Here is a 21223-nt window from a genome sequence, read left to right on the forward strand (position 1 = left end):
GTCGGCTTCCTGTCAGGTGACGTCAGAAAATAACTGGTTCCATCAACTGTAAATAAAAATGGAGTCTGGGAAGTGCCTGAAACCTGTATTCTCTCAAACGACCATCAGGAGGCGACTCCACGTTTTACGTCAGTGTCTATTGAAAGCTAGGAGACTGTGTGATTGACAGCTCGTACTGTCCAATGGGTGGAGTTAGCAGGTGTAGGTGGGCGTGCAGTCAGTCTCACTCAGGCTCCTCCCCCTGTTCCTCCAAATATGGTAACTTCTGGTTATTAAAAAACCAAGATGATGCTGAACTGAGGCGTCAGAACCGCTTGGATCATAAAACTGCGTCTGAGCGGGAAAGATCCAGATCCATCTGGTTGTGCTCGAGTTACGCTGGAGTCACGCGTGAACATTTTTGGAAATGGGCGTGTCCGATGCTCGGTGACGCTGCCGACATCATGACAGCGATGGTTTCAAGCCCGGGACGCAAACATGTCGCTGGTTCCAAATGTTACGTAAACGTTCGGACACGAAGCTCCTCCCCACGTGGTGGGAAAGTAGATCTGAACCGAAGAGCATAAAACTGCTTACGTGCAAAATCAGTCACATTGTTTATTGTCTGTGTGTTTCCTCTGGAGTCCATTTTGTTTCTTACATCTTTGTAGCTGATTCCCAATTGTCTAGAAATGCTAATGTTTGCTAACTAGCGTCATTGCTTAGCCAACACATTTCTGTCTTCTGTTTTCTTTGAAATAAAAGAAACGAAGAACAAACACTTAGCATCTTTAAAAACCGACAGTCCGGGAAGATGAAGCCTCTGCGACGTGATGCTGAAGAAAACTGTGTAAAGTTAGTGAAGTTGCATTTCTACTGCTTTGTTGTAAAGATCGTGTATAAATAAAGAATGTCAAACTTGTATTAAATTATAAATCAAATAGTCTGCCTTGTTTTTCATGTAACAAACTTTTAGCGTTTTGTATTTCCCATTAAAGGAGTGGCCAGGCAGCAGCAGATGTTTCACAGGGATCAAAGACGGTTCAGAGGAAAGTTCAAAGTTCATTTACCTCAGAAGTCAGAGATGATCCCGGGTTCCAGTAGAATGAACTGGAGGTTTTTTTTAGGGTTTATTTCTTGGCGTAGCAGGATGATGTTAGCGTAGCTTAGCATAAAGACTGGGAGCAAAAGGTAAAAGACAAACTGGTACTGGTTTGTTAAAAACTGCAATTAAAAAAAAATCAATCAATCACATTTTATTTGTACAGCTCATATTCACAAATTACTATATGTCTCAAAGATCTTAACAAGGTGCAACATCCTCTGTTCTTAAATCTTAACAAGAGTATATGTTTATATGCATGTACACACACATACATGTGTATGTATGTGTGTCTGTTCCCTCTGGGGCCTGCAGGGGTCTCTGTTCCTCCTGCAGGTTTCCTGTGGTGCTCAGCCTCTCCCTCCTGCTGATGACTCTCCTGCTGTGTATTAGCATGAGACCAGACTTCATTGTGTTTCTGCACAAATCACAAAATACCCATTTCCACCTCAGCTCGTCCTGCAGCTCAGAGCTGGAGGGGGGAGGGAAGAGGGGGGGGGGGGGGGCTCTGCTATCTGTTTACAATCCGGGAATAAAGTCTGAAGTTAAACACATGAACCAACAAAAGTATAATATGTACAGATAAATCAATCTAAGCAGTGGAGCCTCTGGATCTGTCACTCAAACTCAGGACTCATCACATTCTGATGAATCTCTGGATCTGAAAATGAATCAAAGTCAAAGCTGCTCTGACAAAGTTAGATGCAAAGAAAAAACAACACTTTTACAATAATGAAAGAAAAAATGTACAGAGTTTGAAAGAAGGATCATTACTTAAAGTTTAAGATAAAAAAATATGCACCATGTTTATTACATTTTGGTTTGTTTCATGTTCCAAACTTAAACACACACACTGAACAGTTTGGTTTCAAAATTTAGGATTTTAGAAATCGTTGATTTTATAAATCAGAGTTTTGATTTTTGATCCCACAGTAAATTGAATTGTTTCCATTTTTTTAAAGTCTGTTGTTTCATTGGCAGGACGGACTTTACATGTATAACAGAAGGATACACGTCCCCCCCCCCCCCCCCCCCCCGATACACATGTATATGCAGCTCGCTCGTCCTTCACATGTTAATGAAGCTGCAGGAAACAGCTCCTCCCTCGTTTCGCTGCAGAAGCAACAAGCTGCTCTTTGTGAAGTTTCTCATCCACACACGTTGTTTTAACAGTTTCTTGTGTAAAATGTCACAAAGTTAATTTAAACATTTAAATCTTTCACTTCTACACGTGGAATATTTAATAAATAAGCAGCTTTTATGAAATGAAAGAGTTTCTTACTGTCCTCAAAGTTTTACGTATCTGTCCACACTGTAGTTATAATGATTCTCTCTCCAATGGAAACGGGATGGGGGGGGGGGGGGGGGGGGGGGCACTTTCTTGTGGATTCAGACGCACGGAACCAGCTGTGGGAGTGGGCGTGGCTTCCTGTGTGAGAACCACCTGAGTGTCAGTGGTTGAATCAGTTACTGGGAGTCTGCAGAGGAGTCACTGGTCGAGCTTCACTTCAGCTGCACGTCTCACTGGTTTTCAGGGAGAATTATCAGAGACGTTGAACTGGAAACGCAGGACAACGATTTCTCTCCAGTTTTTCAGTTTCACCTTTTTTTCTCCCTCGAGTGTTTTTATATAAACTTGTAGATTAGAAGTATCTGGACCCTGTGGAGCTCGTTCTTCTGTCTCTGGGAACATGTTGTGGAATCAGCTGCTCAGGTGAGTCCGGAGAAGATCTTCAACTGAAACGTGTTGAATTGAAGTGATGTGTTGTTCTAAAGGAGCTGATTGTGTGTTTTCAGGTTCCTGTGTGTGCTTGTGTGTCTGCACTGCGCTGCTGCTGCTGCAGGTCAGTTCCTCACTTCGGTTCAAAACACGTGAAATGAAAGAAAAGCTCATTAACTAATCAACTCAGCTCAGAAACTGTTTTTACTTCTGTATGAACAACCTGATTCCAACTGGACGAGGCCTGTGGCTCCGGTTCTACTTCACTAGGAACTGGATGATATAATAATTAGATAATATGGTAATTTATTATTTTTCAGTGGATCTGTCACTGGTTTGTTCCACGAAATGGACTCAGTGGTTTCAGTGGTTATGAACTTTACATTTACACAGAAGTAATTTAGAAAGCTGTTTAATCTGAAGGAAAATAACTTGATAAATAACCAAAGGCAGCTTCAGTTCAGTCTGATGATTATAAAACCAAAACAAGCTTCAGGAACCGTTCACTGATAATTTTTACTGTACAGAAGTTTATTTAGATCGTTTCTGTTTTTGTTTATTCTGTAAAATGTTACAACATCAAACAGAAACCCCGATACAGAAATAATCTTTTCTCCAGGAGAGTTGATTTCTTAGTGTAACTCGTCTCCTTGGCCCAGTGTCTGATTTACAGTTTGGTTTGTTTTACAGTAACTTTCATTTTAAAATCTGGTGTTTATTTGATTTTTCAGCTTGTAAGGGAGTCAAATGTGACCAAGATCAACCTCCTCCTCCTCCTCCTTCATCTTCTTCATCATCATCATCATCATCTTCTTCTTCTTCTTCGGTGGTGAAACCCCAGCCGCCCTCTCAGGATTTTTTGGATCAGTTTGCACAGGTGAGCTCCCCAAACAGTGGAGGGGACCGTAAACACCGTGACGCCAGCGCCGTCCTGCCCTTCATCGGCCTCACAGGCAGTGAGTTCACACATCTTCACTGAACACACACACACACACACACACACACACACACACACACACACACACAGCGAGAGGTGATGAGCCCCACAAACCAATGAACACAACAAGTCGACACTTTACCCCAAAATACTGAGAAAGTTTCCTCGACTCTGAGCTCAGAGACTGAAGGAGAATCTCAAACTTATGTCTAATGGAGTTACATGATAACTCTAGTGGATTTCCAGGTCTCTATATTGTTCTATAGAATCCTGGTGACAGTCCGATATTATAGAATCCAAACCAACAGCCATGGCTGATTAAATACTCTACTCTTAAATATGATTTTGCAGGACAGGCAGCAAATATTTGTAAAAGTTTAAAACATCTATTAAGTTATTCTGATTCGATCTACTTGCTTGTTTGTCAACAGTTTTTTATTTAAACTCGTGTTTAGAGCTTATTACGCTGAACTGAAGTGTGCGATCGACAGATCCGACTGATCCAGAGTCTGTGAAAGTTTCCATCCGTCGTCAGTTTAGTTTTTAGTGTTTTTTCGTTACTTTCGGACGTTTGTTGTGACTCTGGTTTGTGTTTGTCTGACGATGTGAAGCGGAGGAGAACAGGAATGTGCTGCCAGATGGAGAGCCTGGTTTATCTCACAGATACAAGCAGAGAGGGGCCGAGGGCCGAGGGCCGGGGCCGTCAGACCTTCTCACAGGGACATCAAACCCTGATGCACAAACTTAAAGACACATAGATCATTTAAAAGGGATTAAAAACCTCTTACATTCATAAATACTCACAAGTTCATTACTAAACTATGAGTAAAACTCATCCAGGGTCAAATAATGATTACAAATAATTTCATAGATGTAATTGAATCAAATGAAACACCAGAAGTTTTCCCCGGAGGTTCATCTAACACTGATTCATGTTCAATCACATTCTGAAGGAAGGTGGGTGTGTTGTTATTCCGGCTCTGACGTGGTCTCGTGGTTTGTTTGGGTTCAGGCGCCGAGCAGAGCCGCAGCTGCTGTAAGAACGGAGGAACTTGTATCCTGGGAAGTTTCTGCACCTGCCCGCACTTCTTCACCGGGCGGAGCTGCGAGTACGACCAGCGAATCAGGTACGAGGACACTTAGTCAGGAAGAGGCTGTCGACGGCCCGGAGGAATCGTTCAGTCCTTTACCTCAAAGCGTCACGCACATTTATTATAATTTCTTCAGATTTATCAGTATGTAAATAAAACTCCTGGTGTCTCTGCAGGAGCTGCGGTTTGATTCCTCACGGGGAGTGGGTTCAGAAAGGATGCTCCTACTGCCGCTGTGGGTACGGAGCTCTGCACTGCTTCCCCAACGTCTTCCATAAAGACTGTGGTAAGTCACGTGCACACACACACACACAAACACACACTCTGATCCTCAATGCGCTCGGGACGTTTGAAACTGGTGCTTTACAGATGAATGGAAGCAGCTTTCCTTGTCTTTGTCCCCTGAGGCGTGTTCCATGTCAGACGTCTGTTCTAAAACTGAGTCGTTCACACTTTTCAACCTTGGAACAAAAAGCTTCGCCCTGTTGTTCCCAGTGAAGCTGCTGTGTGTGAAGACATGACTGTGAATGAGCCGAGGCCGCGCCTGCTCATCTGCAATTCAGGTTTATTCCAACATGTAAATGATGTTAATCCACAAGCAGACTTTCACAACAACCAAAACCCACAAACCAAGACCCCGTCTCTCTCTTCTCTCTGTCATTAAAACACAGAGAAACAAGGATGGATGCATATTATAGTTAAAAACCATAAGAAAAGATAAATACATTAAATACAATGAACGTTTTATGATGCACAACGAGAAGCATCAAATTAGAAAAACTATAAATTATGAATTCAAAGTGTCAGTGAACAAAGATCACAAGGAAGTTTCTGATTTAAATTGTGGATTTGTGAAAAATGACTCAATGAAATCTGGACACGTTCTTCATTTCTTTGCAGATGACTCGGAGGAGGTGCGTTGGTATCGCTCATCAGCTGAGAGGACGGTTCCCAACACTTCCTGCTTCCTGTTCCTGACGCTGCTTCTTCCTCTGCTCGTCTTCCTCTGATGGTTTAAGAAGTAAAAACACGAGGGAAACACGAGGATCTATTTTAAACTCTGAGCTGTGGACATTTTGAAAAGGTGGATTTTACCAAACAGTTTATTTGAAGTGGTCCAGCTCAGGATCAGGAAGTACTTTGTTGTTAAACTGGGAACCAGAGGATGTTGATTTTAAACTGGTACATCAGCCTGTGGTGGTTTACAGGGACGTTCTGAGACTTTTTGGATGAGGACCTCGAACTGTCTATTTGTGTGTGTGTGTGTGTGTGTGTGAGTGCAGGAAGTTGTAAATAAGATTTTTATGAAAAATATGTTTTTTCTGTTTTTTCATCTCATGATCTGTGAAAATCAGCTGATTTTTTATTTCTTTGTAAAAGAAGACCCAGAGTGAATTTCACTGAACTCTGTGTGTTTCTGCCTCGTTTGCACAAACTGAGCTGATGTGACCTTTTGTCCTTTAAACTCTGTATAAACACGTATATGTGTTTATTAAAGTAAACTATTGTTGTGTTACAGCATTTTTCAGAGGGAATATTTAAAATAAAAAGTGACTGTTCAGACTCTCCTCCTCTCTCACTCTGTGTTTTATCTGCTGGTATTTTCAGTGGGAGCTGTTTTCTGTTTTCTCTTCGTCTCTTATCTCCAGACTTTATTGACGAGCTTTAAATTGATTATCAGGTTCTCTCTTATCTTAACCTTTTTTTGGACCCCCCCCCCCCCACACACACACACACCCTCCACCTCTTTAAGAACTAGGAAGTCACATCTCCCACATTAAAAAAAGGTTTTTATCATAGCTGAAACTTTTTGGTCATCACATCATCACCAAGAAACCTGGTTATTCTTCCATGAATTAAATTCATTCAACTTAATTTCCCTCAAACTTTCCCTGGTCAACCCCTCACCCCCCGGTGTGGGTCCATCCCCCCCCCCACCACCACCCCCCCACGTTAAGAGCCACTGCCTTAGACAAACACTTCAGCTGTTGTTCTGCTGACCTGCTATTTCATATTCTATTAAAATAAATTATCCTAAATCCTTGTGACAAACAGTGCAGGTTTAAAAGTGACCAATGTTTTTTATTTTCTTTAAAAGAAATAAATCATTTCCGCCACAGATTTTTGTAAATAAAATATTTTATATCACAAATCTTTAAAAACACAATGTGATGAAAATGGTGATGGAAGAGAAGATGAAAGTTAGTTGGATCTAAAAGCAGTTTGTTAAACATCAGGTCCGACATCATGTGACGTCCCGATCACACATCTCACTGTAAGCAGGAAGTAGAATTTAACCAGATCATATAAATGAGACACGTTCATCATCTCAACACATTTCTGCTTCAAAAATAAACATTCGTGTTTATGTTATTACAATAAAGTGATTTATCAGGTTTTAAAGTGAAATGTTTACGCTTTAATCTTAAACGATCCCGTTATAACGTGTGATAAACTCCTATATTGTTATTAAGTGAAACATTTCACGTTGTAACAATTTGAATTTGTATGTTGTAACAACATGAAAACTTTGTGTCAGAACATGAAAGCTAAGATAAAGATATTTTCATCCTGGCAAATTCAGTAGTTACAAGAAAACACATGAAAGTATAAAATAAAATAAATGTTCTTTACACTTGAAGTTATTTTAATATGGCGACATCTTGTTGTTTTCTAAATAAACATTCATGGAACCAGTGATGTTAAAACTCTGAATGTAGAAAACCAAAAGCTGCGAACTCCTCCTGAACATGTGACCAGCGACAAAGAGCTGGAACTCAACTTGTTTTTAATGAAGTTCAGCAGCAAACATTCCTCTGAACTGTTTCTCTTAGTAAAGATGTGATTATTGGAGTGAACCAGCTTCCTTCAGATTTAATCTCCGGCTCAAACAAACCTCAAGCTGCGTAACTGAGGAGGAGAACAAGTGGGTGATATCAGGTCTTTGTTGAGCAGCAGAGGGATTTATTCTTCTTTTAATCCCAAACTAATCAGACGTTAATCTCTCCTTTGTTATTTTTATCCACAGGCTAACAAATGGTGTAATTCTTCTGTTCCGATTGGACGCAGAGATCCAGAAACGTCTCCTGCTGTTTCCGTCCCGAACTGAAGAAGAAAAGATCTCGACATCTTTATGCTCCTGAATTTCTGTGTGTGAATCTCCTGCAGGGGTTAAAGGGATTGGAGGAGGTTGAAGGAGCTGCAGGTGGAGACTGAGGAGCGGAGGAGTCTGAGCAGCAGGAGATTTAAACGGATTAACTGCAAAGTCAATGACACTAAATCGATTTATCCAACATTTCCACGTCTCCTGAGCTTTGAGTCGTGTTCTTCATGCCTCAACACGTCAGCACACAAACAGGGAGAAACACAGACCTGGGAACAGTTCAGGCTTTCAAGACTTATTCATTTAACTTGCATCTGTTTTAAGTTTCACTTTATTTCATTTAAAACATTTTATTGATTCAATTTCTATTAAAGTAAATTTGAAACTTTGAAAAACGATTAATTATTAGTTAATTAATAAATAATATGGAAAAGCACATACATAAAAACATAAACTGATAAATATCAACTCCCCCCCCCCCCAACCCTAACTCCAACATGAATCCAGCTTTGTCTTGAGTTTTCTTTGTATTAACAGACACAGACCAGCGGGGACAGTACTGGACTGGTGCCCCCCCCCCCCCCTCACAGGAGGAGGACGTGGGATCAGGAAACAGTTTGTCTCAGAAGTTCTTCTCCAGAAGTTCATCTCAAACCAAACCGGCCTCCACACACATCTTATAGAAAATACCCTGAAGGTGCAGGAGCTGAGCGGGAGAGTCCATCTCTGCAATGGAACCTCGGTCCATCACGATGACCCTGAGGACAGACGACAGGAGACACGACCATGTGACCTCAACAAAAACACACAACGTCCACGGCTGGACTGAAAGATGAACTCTGGACCACTTCTCAAGAGTCCACATCTGTAAACGTGTGTAGAATGAAACGAGTGAAGTATCTTGTGTCGGGTTGTGTTACCTTGTGTAGTCCATGATGGTGTTGAGGCGGTGGGCGATGGTCAGAACCGTGCAGTCATCAAACTCACTCCGAATGGTGGACTGGATCAGCTGATCCGTCCTCAGGTCCACAGCAGCCGTCGCTTCATCCAGAACCAGGATCCTGGTTTTCCTGAGCAGAGCTCGGGCCAAACACAGGAGCTGCCGCTGGCCGAGGCTGAAACACACCAGAGCTCAGTGACCTCTGACCTCTGCTCTCACTCACTGTTCATCTGAACCCTCGCTTCACACGTCTACAAGGAAACGTGTCAGGATCAAGATCCATAATCTGAAAGCATCAGGATCTCTCAGCCAATCAGCTTCTTCGGTCTAATGATCTTCACTTGTCGTTATCTAACCAAATACCTGACAACGTTGTGTGTTCCTTGAATTGAGACACTTTCAGTGTTAGTAATGTAAAGTACAGTTAACATCGCCCCCTGGTGTTGGGGCAGGGTTTCAGGTGTTTATCGGTGTGTCGGGGGGGGGTTCACCTCATGTTCTCTCCTCCTTCACTACACTGATGCTCCAGCTTTTGAGGCAGTTCGGACACGAAGCTGCTGAGATGAGCGAGCTCCAGAGCTTTCCACAGTTCTTCTTCTGAACAGGTGTCAAACGGGTCCAGGTTCATCCTCAGGGACCCAGAGAACAACACGGGGTCCTGTGAACAAAAGGCCACAGGTCAATCCAAAGCTTGATTAGTGTGGTCAGGTCATGTCGGCCTTCTCACTAGTTGAGCTGCAGAGTGAGGAGCTGTGACCTGAGGGATGATGGTGATTCTGGATCTGAGGTCATGGAGGCCGATCTGAGCCACGTTGATTCCATCGATGAGGATTCGTCCGCTCGCCGCCTCCAGGATCCTGAAGATTCCCAGAGCCAGAGACGACTTCCCGGCTCCCGTTCTTCCAACGATCCCGACCTGACAAATCAAATCATCATTCAAAGTAGTAAAAGTATTTTACTGGGTTTATTTCTGACACAGACTTTTCTTTACTGACCTTCTCTCTGTTCTGGATGCTGATGGAAATGTCCTTCAAGGCCCAGTCCAGATCTTTCCGGTATTTAAGTCCATAATCCTCAAACTGGATGGTTCCGGTGGTCGGCCAGGCCTCCGGCAGCAGACTGTCCTCCAGGGTCCAGGCCGCCTGAGGACACGTCACAGAACAGTGAGATAGAAGACGTGAGAACATGAAGAGCTGCTTTAATTTATCAGAGTATGTGAAGAAGAATCTAAGAGATAAATAACTAATGAAGTGAAGTCAGGATTCGTGCGAGCTGTGACACGTCTCAGAGATACTGGAGTGTAAACCCCAGATTACACTTCAATATATACAGTATATGATATAAAGCTATATTATATGTACACGAATCTATCTGAACCCTGGTTGTGGAGCACGAACCTCTTTGGCTGTGTGGTCGTATTCTTTCACTCGCTCCACAGACACGATGTTGTTTTCCACGTCCGTCCACGACCGAACGATCCAGCTCAGGATCCCAGTCACCTGCAAAACCAGCAACACTGATTCAATCTGAAACTTTATTTGTTCGTGTTACATGAAACACGTTCGATTCAACTCTAAACTCGCTCAAAACCATCTAATCTGGTTTCTCAGGTTGAATAGTTGATTTAATGAGAAGCTGTTTTCACCTGGAGAGATTGAGTCACAGCCAAACCCACGATTCCCGGACTGAGATTATCTCGACCTTGAACACACAAGATGGCCGCCGCCAACACCAGCACGTTCCCCAAAAACTCCAGGTTCACCGCCAGCCACCTGCACCAGGACACATGTATATTTATACATAAAAAACAATATGATCTGAATATTAACACATCATCAAATCTTTAAAATAACGTCAAATATCATATGTTTTATCTAAAGATGGAAAGATTCAGATCGAACACTTGATATAATCGGAGATCATTTAACAGTTTGAATGAACCTGGTGGCGACGAATCGAGGGAAATAAGCTTCCTGGTTTCTGTCGATGCGTCGATGGGCCTGACGGACGAATCGCGGCTGCTCGCCAAACGCTCGGATGACGGCGGCGCCCTGCACCGTCTCGTTGAAGTGGCTGTAGACCGGCGAGCGGCTCACCGCCTCCAGGCGCCGCAGCTGACACGACGACGCCACGTAGAAACTCTGGAGACAAACAACAGAGAAAACTAGAAACCAGGAGACTTCAGCTCAGGGACGACGTGGTTCCAGAAACACCTTCACCTGAATGAAGACGTAGACGCAGGCGAGGGGGAGGAGCACCAGGCCTGCGAAGGGCGTGGCCAACAACACGATGATGCAGATCTCCAGCAGCTTGAACAGGTAGCCCAGCATCATCTTCAGCCCGTCAGGAATCATGCAGTCGATGGCGTCGATCTCTTTAGAGAAGCGGTTCAGGAGGTTTCCGCTGGGCGTCACCTCGAAGAAGGACATGGGCGAGTGCAGCACGCTGTGGAGGAGATCGGCGTGAAGGTGGCGTGACGCTACGATCCCGCCCAGAGAGATGGCCAGCGTCGTCCCAAACATGGCCATGGCTGAAACACAGAGAAAGAAGTGGTCATGAGACGGAAGACAGATTTCGTTGTAGGGTTCTAGATCAGATCAGGTTAAGGATTAGTCTAGGGTTGGGTTGGGTTGGGTTAGAGAACGGTAGAGTCAGAAATACGTCAAACGAGTTCAAACGGGCTTAAAGTAAATTCGGACAAAAGCATCAAAATAACAAACACGTCACAGAGTCACAGACGTGTTCACAGACAGAGTCCCACGTACAACAGGTCTGTGCTGCGTCTCACCCTGAGTGAAGCCGAGTGCTGCGAACACGCTGAGCTTCAGCTCGTGGTCGCTCCGGGTCCCGTTGACCGGCGCCTCATCGGCCCAGAGGCTCAGCCAGTAGTTGTAGGCCAGCGACGCCGCCTGTTGGAAGGCGCAGAGGAAGATGATGGTCATGATGAAGGTCAAGCCGATGGTCTTGAAGTACTCTCTGTACATCTGCAGCTTCACCTGACAACACAATAAAAACATAAAACACTCGTGACTGATTGATCGATCAGTGAATCTGAGGGAAAACGTTGTTTGGTGATGTTCAGAATTTTAAATGGTGTTCGTCTATTTCAGTATTTTCATGTTAATCCAAGTTGATGCTTCTGCTGAGAACAAAATCTGCCTTTTCAACAATATTGAGGTTTTGACTGTTGAACTTTTAGAGTTCACGGTTCAAACAGAAGCACGAGAGCGACTCACTCTCCCGGTGTGAACTTTATCAGCCTGCGTTAGTTTTCCAGCTTCTTCGACCTCCAGCTCCTGATCAACATCGCCTGGCACATGGAGACTGGCACTGCTCATATCACAGCTGCAACACACACACACAAACACACAGAGACACACACATGAGGATACACAACACATACACAAACACATACGGCACATTATGATTTATAAATACAAATATTATTGTTTATTCACATAAAAAACATGTTTTTACCTGATCAGCTGCTCCTGAGAGAGATTTATGGAAAAATCTAAGAGACTGAGACGAGACACTGCCTTTCTGCTGCCTACACACGCACACACACACACACACACACACACACACACACACACACACACACACACAGACACACACACACACACACACACACACACACACACACAGAAACAAGTCATGAGCGCCATTATGATAAATTAGCCAACTTTGCCTTTGATTTACAGTAAAACCTTTTGAAACTTTACAAAAAGTGGTTAGTGTTTTTTTTCTTGTGTTTTCCTTGTTAGTTGTGTTCCTGTGGTTAGTTGTGTTCCTCTGGTTAGTTGTGTTCCTGTGGTTAGATGTGTTCCTGTGGTTAGTTGTGTTCCTGTGGTTAGTTGTGTTCCTCTGGTTAGTTGTGTTCCTGTGGTTAGATGTGTTCCTGTGGTTAGTTGTGTTCCTCTGGTTAGTTGTGTTCCTGTGGTTAGTTGTGTTCCTGTGGTTAGTTGTGTTCCTGTGGTTAGTTGTGTTCCTCTGGTTAGTTGTGTTCCTGTGGTTGAGTTGTGTTCCTGTGGTTAGATGTGTTCCTCTGGTTAGATGTGTTCCTCTGGTTAGTTGTGTTCCTCTGGTTAGTTGTGTTCCAGTGGTTAGTTGTGTTCCTCTGGTTAGTTGTGTTCCTGTGGTTAGATGTGTTCCTCTGGTTAGTTGTGTTCCAGTGGTTAGTTGTGTTCCTGTGGTTAGATGTGTTCCTCTGGTTAGTTGTGTTCCTCTGGTTAGTTGTGTTCCTGTGGTTAGATGTGTTCCTGTGGTTAGTTGTGTTCCTCTGGTTAGTTGTGTTCCTGTGGTTAGTTGTGTTCCTCTGGTAAGTTGTGTTCCTCTGGTTAGTTGTGTTCCTCTGGTTAGTTGTGTTCCTCTGGTTAGTTGTGTTCCTGTGGTTAGTTGTGTTCCTGTGGTTAGTTGTGTTCCTGGTTAGTTGTGTTCACGTCGTTGCTCTTACTCTTCTCGTGGAGTGTGGTTTTTTCCCGGCTGTGCTTTCCACTGAAGGTTTGGATTAATTTGGCGAAGGTTCCTTTTCGGTCCATCAGCTCCGAGTAGGATCCCGACTCAGAGACCCGACCGTCGTCCATCACCAGGACCAGGTCGGCTTTGGACAGGAAGCTGAGGCCGTGAGTCACCAGAACCCGAGTCTTAAAAACAAGACAGTCATATACGGTGACATACAGATTAAAGAGAACCCACATGACCCTCCGCAGGTTGATGATTGGTCGAACAGGTCCACGTCTCACCTTGTCTTTGAGAATCCCTGTGGGGCCAATAACGCGATCAAAGATGTGTTGTCCCACGTGAGCGTCCACGGCCGACAGCGGGTCGTCCAGCAGGTAAACATCTGACCTCCTGTAGACGGCTCGGGCCAGACTCACCCTCTGCTTCTGCCCCCCGGACAGGTTCAAACCCTGCGGTCAGTGAACGCATCGTCAGTAAGCTACCGGACAAATGCACCATCAATACACTGTGCTCCTGAACGCATCATCAGCAGGTGGGGTCGGGTACCTTCTCTCCGATCTCGGTGGCGTCTCCGGCAGGAAGCAGGTCGAGGTCCGGCAGCAGGGCGCAGGCCTCCAGCACCCGGTGATACCAGCTCTCCTTCCTCTCGCCTCCAAACAAAATGTTCTCCTTCACTGACGCATTCTGGACCCAAGACTGCTGAGGAACATAACCCACAGAACCCTGGACACACACACAGATACACAAACACACCCACACACACACAGATACACACACAGTAACACGTTAATCACAAAGAAAGGAAGAATTAGCAGAAACTAAAACACGTTCTTTTAAGTCACCTTGATGTAGACGAAGCCCCGCCTCCTCTCCATCTCTCCCAACATGGCCGACAGGAGAGAGGACTTCCCCGAGCCGACGTGACCGACCACAGCCACGAGCGAACCCGTCTTCACCTGCAGGTCGATCCTCTGCAGGCACGGCGAATCCTCAGGGGACCAGGAGAAGAAGCCGCCCTCGATCACGACAGCGTCACCGTCTGAGAAACGTGGAACCAATGACACGTCAATAACACAAATATGATTTCAATGGACAATTGTGGATTCATAAAAACCTATTCATTTTCAACAACATGTATTATGTACAATTAGTACACTCAACATTTATGAGGGGTCATGTAGGGGTTCAGTATCTTGCCAACGACCCTTCTGCATGCAGATGGGGAAGAGTGGGAATTGAACAGGCAACCTCTTGTTGGAGAACGACCACTCTACCTCCTAGGCCACACCCCCATTTATAAAACGTATACTCGACTCAGGTGAGTTGTGTCTCACCTGAGCTGTGATGACGTCTCTCCACGTCGTCAGGGCGAAGTTCCTCCAGACACAGGAAGTCGGTCAGACGTCGCAGCGAGATGATCGCCTGGTTCAAAACACAGGAAGTATTATTCATCTTTAATCATTTAGGTTTTCTATCAACTCAACAAATAATATCTTCTCATGGCTCAGCATTTTAATGATGATACTGAAACAAAGATTCAAGGAGACAAAGACTCTCGGACCTGCATGGTCGTGTTCATGGCGAAGGGAAGTTGACTCAGAGGACTTTTCAGGATGTTGATGAGAGCCACAGAAACAAAGATCTTCTGAGCATCAAGAACGTTTCGCTCATCGTACAAAACGTAGACGCCGAAAACAGAGAGAGCGATCTGAGAGGGGGGGGGGGGGGCAGAGAGAGAGAGGATTAGACTGTGACCAACTCAGTGGATAAAAAGTATCACTGGACCCAGATGTTCAGGCAGATGTGCGTCGCACCAGGAAGGAGGAGGAGTTGAAGGAAGCCAGAGAGACGGAGTAGAGGATCTGAGACTTCTTCAGGGCGTTGAGCTCCCCGTCTCTCAGGACGCCGACCCGTCGCAGGAACGCTTCCTCCCACGAGTAGAACTTCAGGATCTTGATGCCGCTCAGGATCTCACTCATCAGTTTGATCCGACCGTCCATGAAATTCATCTGAACCTCCTGAGGGACGAGGGTCAGAGAATCAAACTACAAAACAAATACAAACATTTGATCTGAAGAGAAAAAGGTTTTCTCACCTGAAGTTTGCTTCTCATTTTAGCCAAAACTCCGTTGAGAGGAAAAATCAGGAAGACGGCCGTGATCCCAGCGAGAGCCGGAGGGCCGAGCAGCTGTCAATCAACCAGTCAATCAACCAGTCAATCAATCAATCAATCAATCAATCAATCAATCAACCAGTCAATCAATCAATCATGATGATGTGTTTACCTTTATTATGTTTGTTGTCAAGATGTGTTTGTCTTTATGTTTGTTATATTGAAGATGTTTGTGATGTTTGTGTTTACCTGCCACAGGAAGTAGAAGCACAGTGCGATCTCGATGGGAGCGATCCAGACGCTGTTGAAATAAACCACGACGTCCATCAGCTTCTGAGCGTCGGCAGAAACCAGATTAATAATTTCTCCCAAAGTGACTTGTCTCCTCGCAGCGCTGCTCAGCACCAGACTCTGAACACACAAACACACAACACTTTACTCATCACAAAAAAGTGTGTTTGTGTAAGATTAATCCAATTTAGTTTGGGGTTTATGTCTGTGTCTTACCTGTTTGTCTGTCTGTCTGTCTGTCTGTCTGTCTGTCTGTCTGTCTCTTACCTGTCTGTCTCCACCTGTCTGTCTGTCTCTTACCTGTCTGTCTGTCCGTCTGTCACCTGTCTGTCTGTCTCTTACCTGTCTGTCTGTCTGTCACCATCTGTCTGTCTGTCTCTTACCTGTCTGTCTGTCTCCACCTGTCTGTCTGTCTCCACCTGTCTGTCTGTCTCTTACCTGTCTGTCTGTCTCCATCTGTCTGTCTGTCTCCACCTGTCTGTCTGTCTGTCTGTCTCCATCTGTCTGTCCGTCTCTTACCTGTCTGTCTGTCCGTCTCCACCTGTCTCACCTTCTTGTAGACGAGTGCGATCACGCTCGTCTTCAGTCTCATTCCGACGCTGAAGCAGTGAATCATGTACTGATGGTTGAGGACGGACTGAAGACACGACAACAGGAAGAGCAGCGATGCAAACAGGAAACCTTTCCACGTCTCCGCCTCTCTGTCCCGCATGAAGACCAGCAGACAACTATAAACAACAACAAACGATATAAAACGTCAACAACACCAACAATAAACAACATCATCCTCATCTCATTGCCCGACGTCACTTCACGGTTTCATCAGGATGTGACTGAAACTGACCAGCAGGTGTCGCTGTTTCTCACCATGTCAACACCACATGAGACCGGACTCACCTGAGCACCTGTGGCACGGCGAACATGAAGGCGTCGTGGAGGAGGAGACAGAGTGTACCACACAGGAAGTAAGGCCCGAAGCTCCGCCCCAGAGCACGTATGAGGAAGAAGCTGTAGCTCCGCCCCTTTCTCTTCTCCTTCAACAGGGGAGTTTTTTCGGTTGGTCCAGCGAAACCAACCAACCGGGACCAGGATGGACCAGAAGCTTCAGGTTCCTCTCTGCAGAACAAATCAGAATGTGACGGCGATGAAGGACAGTAAACAGCAGCTGAAGTGGCGCCACCTTCAGGCCGCTGACAACACACATGTTCTAATATTCTTCCATTATTACTATTACTATTTCAAACTAAAAGCTTTCCAGAAGCCATCATGGCTTTAATTTGGAAACGTCATAAAGAAGCTTTAAGTTTTATCACAAAGGAATCAGGTTAGTGACATCACTGTGACATCACTGTGACATCACTGAAATGAATAAAATGTACTTTAAATACAAAAAAAGTTCGTACTGCAGCTGTTTCCTGTTCTGAGTCCAGAACCTCTCCAAGTCTGTCATGATCCTCAAGGATGAGTCCTGTTCTCGCAGTGGCCACAGATCTTCAGCCTGCAGGGGGCGCTTGTAACCCTGGATCAGCAAACTGACAGAAAGACAAAACATGACGACACTGAAATTGAAGAATTATTAGTCGATAATATTTTAAAATTCGTACTTTTATTTTCAGCTTTAAGTTGTGAAAATAAAATAAAAGTGATGAGTGTTGGGGGTTAGTTTTGGGTTTAAGACGTAGAAGAGTTCTGGGGGGGGGGAGGTTGAGTTGAGCTGGGTTAAGCTAAGGGTTGAGTTGCTTTAAGGGGTTTTAGAGGTTAAGGTTGAGTGATGATGTTCGTACCTGCTGATCCAGAAGAAGAAAAACTTTGAAACAAACGATGCGTCATCCTCTGGACATTGGTTCTAACGAGAGAAGGTTACAGTCAGATTTAACCAACTGTCTATTAACTGTCTATTAACTATCTATTAAATATCTATTAACTATCTATTAACTAACCACAGATTTAACGTCTCATTGACTCATTGACTCAGACATGCTTGTGTGTGTCACCTGGACGCGTGTGTGTTCGTCCTGAAGTGTGCGTCGATCTGAGAAGCAGCAGAGAACGAGTTGGATGAGTTGGATGGAAAAACAGATGAAGAACGCGTTGAAACGAAAGAAATCTGATGAAAACTCCTGAAACGACAGAGAGCAGAGGTCAAAGGTCAAAGGTCAGAAGGCTTCATCATCATCACTCAAATTTTTCATTTCATTAAAACAGTTTTCTGAGAACTGTGAACTGGAGGTCACGTGATCATTTAGACACAGAGCGTCACATTCCACACGTCAAGGACACACACTGTCGTCATGTGACTCGTGTGTCAAACAGCCACAGAACCAATCGGGTGTCAAGTGGGACAGTAAATCACTGAAGACACCTGCTGGTATGAGGACAGACATGTCAGGTAACAGAGACACATTGCTGCCACTGCCCATGAGCAAGACATCAACCTCAGAGCTGAACCTGCACCGTCCGGTAATCAATGATCCTGAACCTGATCAGATCCGAATCAAATGTTGAACCACATCCCTACAAGTGACTGGACAGGGACCAGAACTGGGACCGGGGCCACAGCTTCTCTGAACCACCACAGTCCGATCCCCATCATCTGAGTCAGTTCAACCGTTGGTCTTAATCTGACCCTCACCGGTCCACGAGGATCCACATCCTGAACATGTCACTTCCTTATAAACCACAGAGTAGCTACGTCTGATCACTGATACCTGATCAATAATCTGCTCGATGTTGACCTTCAGAGGAACGATGGAGCAAAGAACCAGAAGTGTCCAGAAGAGGAAGAGGATGACGGAGGAACGACAGCCCTTCATCCTCTCGACCTGGATTATGACAACAGCCAGAACCTGAGGACGAATCAAACAGTGGATTGATCAATTGATTGACTGATTAATCAATGCCCCCTAGCCCTGTTATCCAGCACATGCATGAAGGAGTCATGACGTACCAGAGTGAGGCTCCGAATCAGTGGACCCAGCAGGATCAGGTGGTTCTGGATCTCATCGTTCATCTTCACCACAAAGTAAAACATCTCCAGAAGACCAAAGGAGGCCAGACTGAAACCGAGGAGCTGCAACAAAGACCCAGGTTAGTCCAAAAAGACCCAGTTGAGACCACAAAGATCCAGGTTAGTCCACAAAGACCCAGGTTAGTCCACAAAGACCCAATTGAGACCACGAAAACCCAGGTTAGCCCACAAAGACCCAGGTTAGTCCACAAAGACCCAGGTTAGTCCACAAAGACCCAGTTGAGACCACGAAAACCCAGGTTAGCCCACAAAGACCCAGGTTAGTCCACAAAGACCCAGTTGAGACCACAAATGACCAAGTTAAGACCACAAAGACCCAGGTTAGTCCAAAAAGACTCAGTTGAGACCACAAAGATCCAGGTTAGTCCACAAAGACCCAGGTTAGTCCACAAAGACCCAGTTGAGACCACAAAAACCCAGGTTAGTCCACAAAGACCCAGTTGAGACAACAAATGACCAAGTTAAGACCACAAAGACTGAGGTTAGTCCACAAAGACCCAGTTGAGACCACAAAAACCCAGGTTAGCCCACAAAGACCCAGGTTAGTCCACAAAGACCCAGTTGAGACCACGAAAACCCAGGTTAGCCCACAAAGACCCAGGTTAGTCCACAAAGACCCAGTTGAGACCACAAATGACCAAGTTAAGACCACAAAGACCCAGGTTAGTCCAAAAAGACTCAGTTGAGACCACAAAGATCCAGGTTAGTCCACAAAGACCCAGGTTAGTCCACAAAGACCCAGTTGAGACCACAAAAACCCAGGTTAGTCCACAAAGACCCAGTTGAGACAACAAATGACCAAGTTAAGACCACAAAGACTGAGGTTAGTCCACAAAGACCCAGTTGAGACCACAAAAACCCAGGTTAGCCCACAAAGACCCAGGTTAGTCCACAAAGACCCAGTTGAGACAACAAATGACCAAGTTAAGACCACAAAGACTGAGGTTAGTCCACAAAGACCCAGTTGAGACCACAAAAACCCAGGTTAGCCCACAAAGACCCAGGTTAGTCCACAAAGACACAGTTGAGACCACAACGACCCAGGTTAGTCCACAAAGACCCAGTTGAGACCACAAAACCCCAGGTTAGACCACAAAGACCCAGTTGAGACCACAAAGACTGAGGTTAGTCCACAAAGACCCAGTTGAGACCACAAAACCCCAGGTTAGCCCACAATGACCCAGGTTAGTCCACAAATACCCAGGTGAGACCACAAAGACTCAGGTTAGTCCTTTTCCTAGTTTTCTTACTGTCTTGCTGCAGCAGAGTTTGGACAGCGGGATGACGCCCCGGTGGGGGCGGAGCTGCAGGTAGAGCAGGTAAAGAGGAGAACAGGTCCACAGGTAAACACAGGGGAACCACACCAGAGCCGTGTGCTGAAAGCACTGGGTCAGGTCTGGTTTGGAGGTGTACCAGGTCAGGTTCCAGTCCTGAATCCACAAAACACAACGATGATATGTCACTGATACATGATGTCACTGATACATGATGTCACCGACCCTAAGATTCACTCAGACACAGGAAGGTGAGGATTTCTCCGGCTGTCTCTGACCTCGGGTCAGATGTTAATGTTCAGACAGTGAGCATCTGAAAATGTTCTAATTAAACTTCATATCAACAAATCAATGATTTTATGGTAGATGTTAAATTCAAACCTTTCCATCATCAGTTTTTCTGGTTGAATCTGATATTTTACATAATTACACTAAACTTGATAAAATATTAAACTCACCCAGAACGGATCCAGACCACTCCCACTGCACAGCTCCTCCATTTCTCCTTCTTCACTCTCCTCTACAGTTTGACCAAATAAACCAAACTAAACAGCTAAGAGAACACAATGTCTGAATCTCTCTCTCACTCCGCCTCTCTCTCTCTCTTACTCTCTCTCCCTCTCTCTCTCCCTCTCTCTCTCTCCCTCTCTCTCTCTCTCTCTGTCCCCCTTCGCTCACTTGATCTTAAATATAATGTAATTCAGGTTGAACATGATATATTGTAAATGTACTTTATAATGTATTGTATTAAAATGTTAATATACTATACTGTAATATATTTGAATAATGTTTATTTTCTTATTGTAAATATAATTTTAGACATGAAAACAGTTTTCATTTTAAAGAGGAACATTCATCTTTAAATGGGCGATTGTTTTTCAGTGTCCTCGAGACAGACCTGAGTAAATCTATTCAGTTCATTTGTGAATCTAAGTGAAAATTTGTACCAAATATGAAATAATTATCCTGAGTGGTTCTTAGAAAACGTGTTTATGAGGGAAAACTGAATGAAAAAGAACCATCAGCTGCCGCTCTGTCTCTAAATCACGCTCTGTCTCTAAATTCAACACGACTCTGTGACTCGTGTTGATTTAAACATGAAGCAGCTTCAGTGACGAGCTGTGACCTCAGAGAACAACTCGTCCTGAAGACTTTCACAGTCTTCAGATTCTTGTTGTCTT

The 21223-nt window shown here is 44.6% G+C and overlaps 3 protein-coding genes across 3 annotated transcripts in view; 2 read left to right on the plus strand and 1 right to left on the minus strand.

Annotated features, from left to right (window-relative positions):
* LOC128425404 (glutamic acid-rich protein) overlaps positions 1-730 on the plus strand; it is a 4262-nt gene extending 3532 nt beyond the window's left edge. The window contains exon 3 of the mRNA XM_053412000.1: positions 1-730. This exon is cut by the window's left edge and continues 2315 nt beyond it. The gene's annotated coding sequence lies outside the window, so the exon portion shown is untranslated.
* A 2285-nt stretch (positions 731-3015) lies between these two features.
* Positions 3016-6392, plus strand: tdgf1 (teratocarcinoma-derived growth factor 1). Its single transcript, XM_053410685.1, has 5 exons — positions 3016-3043; positions 3533-3757; positions 4751-4865; positions 5006-5115; positions 5730-6392. Exons 1-5 carry the CDS (start codon positions 3016-3018, stop codon positions 5837-5839), a joined length of 588 nt encoding a protein of 195 aa, XP_053266660.1. The 3' UTR covers positions 5840-6392.
* Positions 6393-8581: 2189 nt separating this feature from the next.
* On the minus strand, positions 8582-20542 carry LOC128424708 (multidrug resistance-associated protein 1). The gene is made up of 30 exons (XM_053411054.1): positions 20501-20542; positions 20019-20198; positions 18688-18810; positions 18449-18586; positions 17735-17860; positions 17525-17586; positions 17144-17272; positions 16638-16856; positions 16291-16468; positions 15699-15860; positions 15432-15524; positions 15151-15354; positions 14898-15044; positions 14671-14758; positions 14179-14375; positions 13883-14059; positions 13618-13785; positions 13329-13518; positions 12350-12422; positions 12109-12217; positions 11661-11868; positions 11092-11402; positions 10814-11013; positions 10518-10644; positions 10270-10371; positions 9868-10014; positions 9630-9788; positions 9364-9530; positions 8853-9047; positions 8582-8690 (listed from the first exon to the last, which is right to left on the minus strand). Exons 1-30 carry the CDS (start codon positions 20540-20542, stop codon positions 8582-8584), a joined length of 4530 nt encoding a protein of 1509 aa, XP_053267029.1.
* Positions 20543-21223: the final 681 nt, after the last annotated feature.

The sequence above is a fragment of the Pleuronectes platessa genome, chromosome 19 (genome assembly GCF_947347685.1).
Source record: "Pleuronectes platessa chromosome 19, fPlePla1.1, whole genome shotgun sequence".
Taxonomy (NCBI): Eukaryota; Metazoa; Chordata; class Actinopteri; order Pleuronectiformes; family Pleuronectidae; genus Pleuronectes; species Pleuronectes platessa.